The 13,490-nt window shown below is 39.9% G+C and overlaps 1 protein-coding gene across 1 annotated transcript in view; it reads left to right on the forward strand.

Moving 5' to 3' along the window:
* The window catches only part of LOC103771224 (FERM, RhoGEF and pleckstrin domain-containing protein 2-like), a gene marked incomplete at both ends in the record, with an annotated part of 29,065 nt that extends 15,655 nt beyond the window's left edge, over positions 1 to 13,410 (forward strand). The window contains 4 exons of the mRNA XM_008938517.1: positions 8,244 to 8,440; positions 10,838 to 10,927; positions 12,169 to 12,302; positions 13,329 to 13,410. Coding sequence (XP_008936765.1) covers positions 8,244 to 8,440; positions 10,838 to 10,927; positions 12,169 to 12,302; positions 13,329 to 13,410 — 503 coding nt within the window. The remainder of the gene's footprint in view (positions 1 to 8,243; positions 8,441 to 10,837; positions 10,928 to 12,168; positions 12,303 to 13,328) is intronic.
* Positions 13,411 to 13,490: the final 80 nt, after the last annotated feature.

Raw genomic sequence — 13,490 nt, forward strand, 5'->3', positions numbered from 1 at the left:
TGGGGTTTGATTTGTTTTCTCTTTAGAGTGTTGATACTATTAAAACTTTGTTCCTGGTACTGTTTTTTGTTTTTTTTATTGAGCCCACAACTTTTCAAGAGGGTGAGTAGTATGCTGGCAGGTGTGGGGTTGGTGCCAACCACCTAAGCCAAGAGAGGTGGGATCCTTGCAGAACCTGAGCAGTGAAAGCTGCTGTGGGAATTGCATGGCATGAGAAAGGGGGGAAATTACACAGGAAAAATCAGAGCTTTGTTGAGTATACCATGCATGCTCACCTTGAGAAGAAGGCATTTGAGGAGCTGTGGTAGGAGCAGATGAAAGCCTAAGTGCAAACCTTTGTAGCAAGTGGTAGGATGACTCTCCCCTTGACCTTCTCACTTCTGCACATACATTCTTTCACTTGCTTTCTGCTCCCATCTGTGGGAGACTAGGGGTGACATACACAGGTACGTGTATTTCTAGGCAATGCAGGCTTTAGTGCCATGCTTTTCCAGTCTGGAGAACCACTGGAGTTTCTCTCCTGCTCCAGGCAGTGCATCCAGCAGCTGTTGCAGCAGTAGCTCAGTGCAGGGAGCGTGCTGGAGCCATTGCTCCTGCTCCTGGGTGAAATAGGGCTGGTTTCCAGCTTTGCTTTCCACTTCTGTCTTCCTGTTTTAGCAAACACATACAGCCATAGAGAGTACATCAGTCTTAGTGGCTTTTCCAAATGAGTTAGGCTGATGGGTTTAGCTCTCTTGCTGTACTCTGCTTGCACATTGCAGACTAAAAGACACTAAAAAAGACACTAAATTACCCATCACAAATGGGTAACTTAACCTGCACCTGTAGTCTTATATGTACATACTTACAAGTGTTCTATGCTTAAATACATCTACTAAACTACATCAGAACATTTTTGATCTTCATGTATGCAATTACTGGAACTCTTAATTTGCACAAAACGTGGGTCATAGAATATTCTGACCCTACCTACCATGTGGTTAAACTTTGGTAAACTTCACTAGCCTGTGTTATCTATTGTGTGTAGACTTTGTAATTTTAAAGTACTCATTTGTTACTCAAGCAATACAAGTATGCTTCCTACAACTTTTTTAATCTTAGGATGAATTAGGGCAATATATTGATCTGCTCTCACCTTTCACTTTATTTCCCAGTGGATTTCAGAGTTGCTAGATAATGCCAAGTATTGATCTCCTTTTTTCCTGTGTATTTTTTTTATTGTGGTCATAGGTGATTTTAAGTGACCTCTTTTTTTTCAGTTGGTTGGTGGCTTGGTTTGGTGTTGGTTTCGTTTGGTTGGTTTTTTGATGGTGGTAGTTTTTGTTTAGTTTTGCAACTTCATAAGGGTAAAGATATTGTGGAGACACTAATAAAGGTAATTTGATGCATTTTGGTGCAAACCTGTCGGTAAGTCATTCCCATTATTGTCATTTTGAAAAAATTCTAAGCCATAATTATCAGGTATTGACTGAATGAATGATACAGTTTTCAATGTAGTCTTATAGCTGTCAACCTGTAGTTTTTAGTAGATCTTTCATCACACTTGCCACAAATGCTATGTGTATATGTCTGGGTATACACATACACTCTGTGTATGAATATGGGGGGACTTTACAGTTCCAAAAACGTATCATAACATCCATGTCATTTATTATCTACGCATGGGCAGTTGTAGGATTAGGCTGCTAAGTGAGCTGTAGCTTTGCAGGTTTCAAATTTAGAGCATGTTTAATTGGAACCTGGTTTGTGGGAAAGGTGTTGCTATAAATTTCCCAAAGTCACAATGTTCTGCTGTTGCTTGGATGGCAGCTGAGAGCAGAGCTTGCAACAGCCCTGTAGAGAAGTAAGAAACCCAAAATGCTCATTTATCAATATGTGCATTGGTTAGTGCCTCCCCACTGAAACAGGTGCTACTCTTTTCAAGAAAGGACTACACTAAGAAAACAAAGAGTGCTGGAATTGATCTCTTAAACTTTATCTTTTATACAGTCAATGTTTTATCGAGTTACGTGTTGGGGTTTTTAATATCTTGATGTCTGTTCAGATTGCTGGTTATGAACCTACAGATTTGTAATAATTCATAATTTTAATTGTTTATGCAATAAAATAAGGAAAACTTTTATATGAATGACAACATGGGCTTTTTAGCTTTATTTTTTGTTACCCTTGTCTTTGAAATAGAATAAACATTTGTTCTCCTAGCCAAGGCATCTTAGAGTTTTATTATCAGATTTCTCCAGGCAGTTTTCCTCCTGTACTCCTTTGTTGAAAGCAGAGCACAGCTGGGGCAAATATTGGTGTGTGGTTTTCAAATCACTGTTTTGTGCAGACCTTTTGTTTGGTTACAAACAGGAGTAGGAGTTCAGATTTCATTGTAGGAATTATGTTTATTGTGGAGACGTTTTCCTTTAAGCTGAGTATGTCCCTTGAACTCTCTCCTGTCTATTTGTTTTTATTGGAAGCCTGTCCTTTATTGCAAACATAGGGTGTGGTGGTAATTACATGTTTGCTAGGCTGAAAGTTCTCCTTTAGCAGTCTGTGCCCAGTGTATGGGTAAATCCTCTTTTCCTAAATCATGTAAACATTTGCTCAAAAGAAAGTCAGTAGTACTTGTGTAAGTAAACTGAGCAGGTTTCTAGGAGAGTTTGACTTTTTTTCTAAAAAAAAAATAATAAAAAATGTGCTGGGTTATGAAACAGTGAAAACACCCACTCCAAAATTCTGTTATTCAGCAAGGAGGAGTCATTTTGTGGAATTGACCCTGGCTTCCTTTTGAACATCAAGAGATTTTTAGAAAATAGCATGTTATATAACTTCATTACAATTTTATTCACTTCACTTTGATTGGTTTTGTTGCAAAGTTAAACTAATTTTCTATAGACTGAAAGAAAATATGTACCTGACATAAGTAAGCTATTTAGGTTAAAACCCTGATGATTTTGTAGCAATCCTGCCAGCAGAGGTTTGTGCAGTCCTAGTTTGAGCACAGACATTTCAAAGGTGTTAATACAGCATAAAGAGTTCTTTGTTTAACACGGTGACAGTATAAAAGTTTACAATCTGCAGTCTATAACAAGATAAATATTCCTTCTTGCAGGCAAATAGTGTAGCCTTTATGAGGAGGGGGAGGTGGCAAAAGGAGGGCAGTCATTTCAGATCCTGAATGTAACTGAAAACTGGGACCAAGGTTAGGACTTCCCTGATGTCTCACATGTAGGTGTAACTTCATAGGTACGTCCTGTTTCACTGGGGCACATGACAAATGCTATAAACATACTCTGTTTAGTGTGTTCTGTACCCACTGGAGAATAAGAAGGAAAGAGGTCTTTGAATTTACAGTCTCTTAGATAATTTTTTTTTTAGCTTCTTAGGTTATGTTTTTGTGGTGTGATTTTTTTTTTTTTTAAAAAAGATTCTCTCTCCTTTCTCTCTCTCATTTTTTTAAAGGGACTGTTGGAGGTGGAAAAATGTTAGTTGTCATATTTTGAAATAAGGAAGACTCAGGTTTTTAGTTGTAGTACATTAGCTTGCAGAACACTTTCACTTCAGGAATAGTAGTTTAGTCTCTGCATGCTGTGAGTTCAGCTGGGCACTGGGCAGGAAGGGGCTCTGAGCAGGCTCCCATCTCCCACCAGCCACTGCAGAGCTTTTGTGTAAAAAGAATCTCATCTTTTTAAAGTAGTAATATAATATAGACTATAGTAATAGTTACATCTCTAAGGGTATCCACCAGTTGAATGCAAGAGGCACTCCCTTCTGCTAAGGAGTCAAATTGCTAACATCTGAACCTCACAGGGCTTTTAGTACATCCAGTAATGGTCTGTGTTATTGGGTTACTGTTGTAGTTGTCTGTTTTTTAATTGCTTTAAGCATTAAAGCATAAAGCTTACACAACTAGCCCTTGCATTTTACTTTGGTGAAGCTTTGCTCTCAAACCTGTCTTTCTGCATAGAGATTGAATTTATATGGAAGAATGGAAATACTCTCTGAAAAGGTAACTGAGAAGTGATGCCAAAAGCTTATCTTATTATTACACTCAGTGTAAACCAAACCAAGTCTGCTTCTAGTTAAACTTTTAGTAAAAGCTGTTAGTAAAATACAAATTTTGCTAATTATATTAAACTGCCCTACTCCCCTAGTAGGAGCTTCTACCATTTAAAAACTTTATTAATCTGGGAGGAAAGCCCACAGACCTATGAGCTGTGTGCTTCTTGTCTTCTGAAGCAATGTATAGCCAGTGGAAAAAAATTCTTAGTGTATATATATATATATGGACACTTTCTAGTAGGTTATTAAAGTCATCACATGACTGATTTCAGAAAACAGAAATTTAAACACTTCTGATTGTTCAAATGATAAAATTTTGTGTTATGGTTAAGAAAGTATTCTAGCAGGTTGTTCTCCTCTTACTCATTTTTTTTCCCCCAGAAAATACTTGTAATTTTTCATGTATTGCTTTGTTTTTACTCTGGGAGCTTCAATAGGGAAGTGATTTCATTTCCTAGCGTGTCGCCTGCTGCTGTCCCTAATGTGAAACCAAAACTGGTTTATGCTGGTGTAGCAAATTACAAGTCAGACTTGAAACCTGGCTGCTGTGTGCTTGCTTCCCTGCTTTCTCTGATGTTGCTGATTGACATTGAATGATAGTTTTCCAAAATTTTCCTTCATTACCCATCTCTCTGAAGTTTGCAAGGGGTAAAGAAGTGTATTCCCTGTGAAGTGCCTGACATGTTTGAGAAGATCTCTGCTGTATTTCTATTAGCAAGGCAAATAAGAATAGATTTTGCATATTGGACACTAAACGTGTCTACTGAGAAAAAAAAAAAAATTCTACAATAATTCTGTAATAATGTCAGTGAGAGGGTTGGAATTGAAGTACATTTGAAGAAAATACAAGGTAAGGTCATGGCAGCTGGGTTAAAGGTTCTTCTGCAATCCCATCATGAACTTCTCATGACCAGTTTTGTATAAAATTCTAAACATATATTTTTCAAATTTGTGTATGAACCTTCATGTCTGTATACACTGCAGATTCTCTCAGTAAAAAGTAGTGTGGACAAACACTTGTTTTAAGTCATAGTCTTCTATATTGGACAGAGGATTTTGCACTTTTATATCTGGACAAAATAAGAGGTAGCATAGACAATAATAAAAGTTTGACAATATACAATACAGTAGCTGTGAAAAATAAGGCTAGTAGCATACTCATTCTTGCAAACTACAGTACTTCTGCAATGTTCTACTGTTAGACTTGAGTTTTAAATTTTTTTTCAATTATGTGCCTGTTGGTCTTGTGAAACTGTGATTGTGTGCTTAAGGATACACAATTAGAATTATATAATGTAATTTACTAAGAAGTGTCAGTATCTTTGAGTATGTGGACTATTACACCAAGCTGACCATTTTTTTGATGTTGCACTGAGTTCAGTGCACTTGAGTGTGATGTGAAAGTGGAAATTTGTCCTGTACAGAATGCAGTTGTGTCTGTGAGGGTCTGGTTGACCTTGTTGAATACCCACTTCATTGCATGGAAACCCTGACTCCTGCTTACAACGAGGCTTCTCAGTTTGGGATGTTTGTGTTACGTTGTGCACGTGGAGAAAAAATTTCCACTTTGTGCAGAATGTTGAAACATGGGAACATCCCTCTCAAAGAATAGTCCATTTTGATGTACCTGGAGGATGCTGCTGCCTGCAGGGCAGGGAAGACCTCAGTGCACCAGGGTTTGCTGTCAGAGGAAATCATTCACGTGGTTTTGATCTTCGCACCAATATTTCTACCTAATTAGGAGCTCTCTACATTGAAGAGCTGTTGAAAGCAGCAACAGCTGCTCCACCTGCTGCATGGATTCTTCCTTTACCATCTTTCCTCAGGAGAATAGAGAACCACTGTACATCTTACTGCTTGACTGGGAGCTTCCCCCCTTACTGCTCTGGTGGAGAAATGCTGTTGGATCACGAGAATGAAAGTTTCAGCACACGCTTGTGATGTCATCTGCCACCATATGCCATCACACTCAGTTTATGGCAGAGATTTAAACAAATGTTAGCAGAACAGCTAACCCAAGCTGCTCCATGGCATTTTATAGTCCATTCTAGTAAAGACAAATTCCAGAAGTCACATTAACCTCGGAAAGTCCCTTTACAGAATTTTGCATTTAAGTTGACAGCCTATGACAGCTGGAACAGCTCTTTTCTGAATACTTTTGTTTCCATCCTAGGGAAATGGACAGGAAGCTCCAGGGTGTCTGTCCTGTAGCTATTGGCACGCAAGGGGATGGACCCTCTGCCTCTGAAGAAGCTATAGGCATTGGCATCTGTAGATTAGCCCCCTCCCAGGCCTGGGAGAAGGGAAGCCCTGTGCTCCAGCATCTTGAATTCTCCTTGTTTCAGGCTTCTCGAGGAGCTGAATGTGTCTTTCATTTTCATAAGCTGCTCGAGCTTCTTGCTGTCAGATACAAATGAGCAAGTGTTCAAAATTAGTGGCCAGATTCTCTTGTTAGAGGTGATAAAGCCTAGAACAATTCAATTAAAATAAGCAGGCGTGCAGCAAGTTATATCACTTTTTCTTCCCTTGTGTCTGAACATTCACTCTGTCCAGAAGCAATTCAAGTTCCAAATGTAACGTGTCGCTACACTGTGTTGAATTCCAAGAATTTAAAGAAGCTACTCACCCCCTAAAAACTTTTACCTTATTAGTTTTTGAAACAAATGTCAGAAGTTGTGCCTTTCCTGTGCTAATATTAAAAGCAGTAGGAATGAAGAAAACGCTCGGGCAGAAACAAAAATCTGCTCTGGAGCGACTGTGCTCAACTAGTGTATTAATAGTTAACTCCACAGCCTGAGTGATCTGAATCTCTTCCAGGTGACCGAGTGCAGCACTGTTTAGCTTCCTGCATTTGTCAATGTGAAAATAGCTCAGACTCCCTCACCATTGTCACACCAGCAGGCGCCTTGCAGTGCTTTTACTTCCTGAGCCAGAGAGCAGCAGCCACTCCCGCCAGGAGTGGATCGAAAAAGCTCCTAACTCCTTGTCCTCCAGTGAGGAAGAGATACTGAATTATCCACAGGGGCTGATTTTTTTATTATTAATTTTTTTTTTTTTTAAGTAGTCCCTTTTGGGATGTTTTTTAAGTCAGTCAGCATTTTTGTCACCACGTTGATTTCTCAGTTTGCCTTCAGTCAGATGATTTAGCCCTTGCTCTCTCCTCAGAACACACAACTAATCATTCTGAGTAGGGTTCTGAGTGTGAGCAGTGCAGTGAAACAAGTAGATACTGAGGTGTTTGGAACCCATTCAGTTGTCTGATTTAACAAAGCTTCTCTATTTATCTGTGAGACATCAGGGAAACAATAAAAAGTGAGGTTCTGTGTGAATTTTGTAGGCATAGTGTGAGTAATTGGAGTGCCTGTTGCCTGTTTGGTCCTGAAAAGCAGAGCTGCTTTGAACAGTCCTTTTCACTGTGAACGCCCAAAGTGGGTGTGTGTGCTGCTTCTAAGGGCTCTGCCAAAGAGAGGAGAGTAGCTCCTCTTCAGAGGCTTAAATTCCTTCTAATGGTGCCTTACCAGAAATTTCTAAAGCGTCCGCAAATGAAGTAGTGATATGAAAAAAAGGCTGATGATTAATAATCCAAAGCAAAGCAGTTCATGTTACTCCTCCTGCAGACAGGTTTTGCTGTGCAAGAGGATTGTGTCCATCCAATTAATACTCAGTGTTCAGAACTGTTCTCCTTTGAGATCAGTAGATAATTCATCTGCTTTGAAGAGCCAGGAATGAAATCTCCTGCATGCTCCATTTTTCTGTAGTGATATGTTTTCCCTTCTATTGGTACAAATTTGGAGATTCCTTGATTTCTGAATGTATTTTTAACAAGCCTTATCCTCTGGAGTGTAGAGTAGTGGAATGATTTGTCCTAACTTTTCCCTGGGGTGAGAAGTAATTCTTAGTTTAAAAAGAACAAATGAAGCTTGTTACTGCAGTATAATCCTACGTTGCAAACCCTGCTGCCACGCAGCAAAATCCAACAGGGTTTGAGCACTTTTTCCTAGACACTAAGCAATTTATCCTTTCCCTTAAATGCAGTTGTAAAGGTGTCTGTCCTTACTGTGCTGCCATGTCACAGCTGGGCTGCAGGCAACGCTCCATTTGCTTTGAAGTACATCCTTAAGTCTTGAAATACATCCTTAAAATCTTTGAAATACATCCTTAAGGGTGTATATGCTGTTTTGTCTTTTTTATCTTCTCATTCTCTTCCTACCCAGGCCTCCCAGTGGACCATCCTCAGTTCTCTTCCCTCGTGCTGAAGAGTTCTCTGGGCTTGAACCCAGCGTTTCAGGTGAATCTGAATGCAGCTGCCCAGGGTTCATCTCCTCTTCTGAGTCCTGTCCTCAGTGATGCTGGTGGTCCCAGGGTGGAAGAGGACGACGAAATGAAACGTAAGGTAAGGTAATGACATGACTGGGAATTTACATCAGGGGAAAAGTGGTGGTTTCATGCAAGGAGCTGTGCTTGCTGGTCGCTGACTGTGGATTGTGTTGAGTTTTTTGGTAGAACGTATGCATTTGGTGTTTAGTGCTGAAGGTTTGGTTGTATCTCACTGTTGTGGTAGGAGTCCTGCTGCCCTCTTGGTGTAGGTCTTTTTGGTATCTGCTACTGGGCCCACCTCCCACTGTTTTAACAAGAACAAATGCCAAGGGCCCCAGCATGGCATGGGGCTGTGCTCAAAATCTGCCTTTTATACCCCAGAATGGAAACAAGAGTTTAGATTGGACATTAGGAAAAGGTTTTTCACTGAGAGAGTGGGCAGTCCCTTGAACAGGCTGCCCAGGGAAGTGGTCATGATGCCAAGCCTGTCAGAGTTCAAGGAGCATCTGAATGATGCTCACAGGGTTTAAAGTAGCTCTGCAAAGGAGTAGGGAGTTGGACTTGATGATCCTTATGGGTCCCTTCCAACTTGAGATACTCCAAGAGAAGTGGCTTCCTGAGATGAGCTGTTTAAAGGAAACAGTTTGTACATGCTTGATGTAGAACAGTAGTGGTGCCTTTTGGGCTGTCACTGTTACATTAGAATGTAAAAAAACCCTTGTCTTTGTGCTGAGACTTTTGAAAGGACACTCCAAAGTGGGTGGATTGTTCAGGGTGATTCTCACCAGGGTGCAGTACGCTGAAAGGTTGGTAGAGGAGGTGGCTGCCACTTCTGGAAATCAATTGTCCTTGGCTCATTGAGTAATAAAAAACGGTGACATGTGGTGACACTGAACCTGGCCTTGTCTTTGTTGAGTGCTGTCACATTTAACCTGTGTCAGCTCACTGCACTGTGCTGTCTGTGCAAAATGCCATGGGTCATTAATAAAAATGCATTCTGAAATAACTTAATTGACCAGCATAGAGAATAGCCCAGAGCTAACATTTGTTGAATATAAAGCGTGTCCTTCCTAGGTTCCGTACTTCCAACACTCTCATGATGGTCACATTGCTCCATTGCACCATACCCTGTTCCTCCAACCTGTTCTTTCTAACCATATCAGGGCCTTTAGAGTGCTCCTGAGATGTTCCTGTCAGGCAGTAGAGGACCTGAGCTCAACTTCATCTTTCTCAGAGCAGGCATTATGGTGAATCCTCTTACACCCAGTCAGTCACAGGCTTGCTCAACAGAGATGGCTGTATCATTGGAGCTGCCCTCTTCATGTCTGAGTCTTCTGTCTGGTGAGAGGTGGACAATACTCTGGCTTTGCAAAAGCTTGAGGCTTGCTTTCTGAAAAAAGAGGGCCAAAAAAGCCCCTGACTTTTGTGGGTGCAAGAAGTTTCAAAGCAGGAACAGCTTTAGGTCTTCAAGGTATGCTTATGCCTAGGTACTCATCCTTAGCTAGGCTGCTTTTCTTTCTGTCCAGCAGTAAGCACAATTGCTTTAACTGGGAACTCTCCAATGTGATATGGCATTTTCATCACCCTTATGTAGAGCTCAGGATTCACCTTTGCTTTCTCGGGTAATCCTAACTAGAAAATGTTCTTGTTCTGGAGGCCACTTCATCTTCGGTCCTTGGGTCATGAGCTTCTGCTCCTCACTTTGTGTTTCAGCACCACCACACATCCCCTCTCTGCCCCAGTGCATCATCTATATCCATACCCTCTTGCACAATGCAATGCTGTAAAGATATTTCTGAGAGGGGGGAAAAGACACTCAAGTGAGGATCAAAGCACGAGGTGTGCACTGGAAGCAGGCAAAGTCCTTTCCAGAGTTCTGAAGAACATATTAGATGATATACTTGATATAAACTAGGTGATGTGTTTGAGGGTTACTCTTTAAGCAACTGTTTAAATGTCCCTTCTACATCCATTCTGTTTTTAATTTAAATAGCAGCCTTGGAGCAACCATGCAGCCAAGAACTGATGTAGTTTGATTTTTGTGCTTTCTTAACTAATTAATACAATCTTCAAAGGATTTGAGTAAAAGCTGTGAGTCAAAATAGAATACTTATGAAAGAGGACTGTATTACAAATCTGCTGTACTTCATTTCATTAGAGAAGTGTATAAAATGTAGGAAACTTGGAACAACTCTTTCTGTGTTTTTGTGAAGTGCTTCCTTGACTTTGAAGTGGAAACTCATGTCACTGACCTATAATTGGCATAATTTTTTAATGATCTTGAAATATAAATAGTATTCTATAGTAAAGGCAGTATTGGAGAATATAGCATTGAATACAAAGATGCTCTATTAGTAATCAGCTGCTCCATTTGCCCACAGCAAGGGTGAATGTACATAAAGATTTGAGCTTGTGATTAGTGATAAATAGAACACTGATATTTGAATATTTGTTGCTGACTCTGTTATTTCAGCGCTGTCCAGCTGACAAGGCCTTTTTCATGGCAAAGGAGATTCTTGCTACAGAACGGACGTATTTAAAGGACCTGGAAGTTATTACAGTGGTAAGGGGTTTTAACTTTAAGTGCTTTCCCTTTTCTGAAGAGATTTGTAATTGTTAATTTGCAATAACTTGGCATTTCTTCCAGGTAACAGAAGAAGGAAGGCCTATGATAAAGCATAATCCATAAACCATGTATCTGTTACCTCCCTTGTTACATAGGTCCTCTTGTGGGAGAGCAGCTACTTTCTCTGGACTTCTGTTGTTAGCTCCAACAGCTACACCACATGTCATTTTGATATATTAGGCAGACTTTCCCTCTGAAAGTTGTGAACAGGGACAGCCTAAAAATATTTTACATTCAGCTTCAATGATAGTCCTTGCTATCAGCTCTGCTTATCATCTAGCCATCATCTCTATAGTATCCCTTGGGAGGCTTTTGTCTTTGTGCCTTCACATCATGAGAGAAGATGACAATTGCAAAGGGTATTAAGGATCTGTAAGGGTCTGAGCAGTTTAGTTGTTTCTTTTTGTTGCTGCTTTTGCTTTCCCTTCCTTTTCCCCTCCTTTCAACCAGAGTAGACAAGCAAGTGCTTGCTTGGAGGACAGCTTGAGTTTCCAACTCTTTTTCTTAAGAGCTTTATGTTCATTTGCTCCAGGATTGAACACTGTGACTGTTGCATTCCTTATAAACTATTGTTTTAATTTCATCAAAGAGAAGTTTGATTCCCTTAATGTTGTACTTCTTCATTTAAGGTATTCTCTCAGTGAGCACCATCTCACTCCAATTCCTCCTACAGGCTTCCCAGCACTTCTCCTAAAAAGATGGGGGAATATCTGGCACCTCGGAGGATTTTTGAAATATTCATGTCCCTGCCAAAAGTGGGGAACTGAAAGTGATAAAGTGCAGTATGTGATGTGACAAGATGTCTCCACCTACTGAATAACTTGCACAGGGCTCCAAGTTCTATGAAAGAACAATTTTACCTGCGTTGAAGTGAAAGCAGTGGTGTAACATCAGCTGTGGCAGCCACTTGGTAATTGACTGTAATTCAGAGCCATTACCATCTCATCATTGCATTAAGAAACATCCTTGTGCCCAGAACCAATAATAATCCTCATCTTTGTAATATTTGGCAAGGAAAAAAATTCCATCTCTTCATCATTCCCAGATTGTCTTCCCTGACTATTTCCCCTTCCTTTCTCCTCTTTCCCTGCTTTCTCCTTCTCCATCTCTGCAGGAGAACTAGTGATTAATTTCTTACCTAGTGAAATTTCTCATCATTTATGATTTTTTTCTGGCAGTGGTTTCGCAGTGCAGTCATCAAGGAGAATGCCATGCCAGAGGGGCTGATGACATTACTCTTCTCTAACATAGACCCAATTTATGAGTTTCATCGAGGTTTTCTGAAAGAGATTGAGCAGAGACTATTGCTCTGGTAAGCATTAACAGTGGCAACCAGTGGGATCACCTCTTCCTTCATCCTCACATCAAAACCATACTTGGTCTAGAGTTGAACTGGTGTTTCTGCATAATTAAAACCAAGGAAAAAAATCTTTGAATAAATTACAGTTTTAAAAAAAAGGGCTAACTACATTTTGCAAAGCCCATTTTTTCAAGCACTGCCTTGCACTTAATATCCTGTAGCTGTGTGAATTGTACACCAGATCAAGATTTTTGTAATCACAGAATCATTTAGGGTGGGAAAAGACTCTTAAGATCAAGTCTGACTGTTAATCAGCTGATCTTGTCCTTAAGATCATCGAGTCTGACTGTTAATCAGCTGATCTTGTCTCTTGAGCCTTAGAAAAGAGAAGGAACACAAGATCAAAAAGATAATGTGTTTCTCAACACCTTGCAGTTAATGAATCTTCAGGTGAAAATCTAGGCAACACTTTTTTTGTAATTAAGGTTAGAGTTCAGTTCTGGCAGCACCATTTCTTTCAAAGAGCATGGTTTTAAGTCTTTTATCCTTTTTATTAGTTTCTCCTGACCTGAGATGTAATATATTAGAATATAATTACCATTCAAAAGGAGGTGATTTACATAAACAAAGTATAAACAAAAATAAATCCATAAATTCAGGTGGGAGCATGTTATGACATTTATTCAAAAGTCTGAGAGGTTAAACTCTGAAAAAGACTTTCACACAAATTTATTTCTGTTCCTTTCTCAGTTTTTCTAAGCATGGCTTTCTGTTTATTTTACACACTTCCATCTTTACTGTACCAAGTTTTCACCCTGAACAGTGAATGGGAATGAAAAAGGGCTAAAAATGCCTAGAGGCAACATTAATGTTAATACTGCTTCCCTTAATTTTCTGAAGCAGTCCTTAAAATGCACCTGGGGAGCATTTCTTGAAGATTGTCTTGGAAGTACAGATGAAGGTGGAGGGAGGAAGTGGACAGTTCTTGATCTCACATGTGCTGTGCTTTCTTATTTCATATCCTTATGTGTGTTTCAGGGAAGGAAAAACCAATGCTCATGTGAAAGGGGATTATCAACGCATAGGAGATGTCATGCTCAGGAATATGCGTGCTCTAAAGGTAGGTAAAGGGTTAAAATAATGGACTCTCAGGATTGTTGAGTCATTTTTTCTGTCTGAGAGGTTAGCACTTAGTATTTC

Source organism: Merops nubicus, unplaced genomic scaffold, assembly GCF_000691845.1.
Source record: "Merops nubicus isolate BGI_N331 unplaced genomic scaffold, ASM69184v1 scaffold30590, whole genome shotgun sequence".
Lineage (NCBI taxonomy): Eukaryota > Metazoa > Chordata > Aves > Coraciiformes > Meropidae > Merops > Merops nubicus.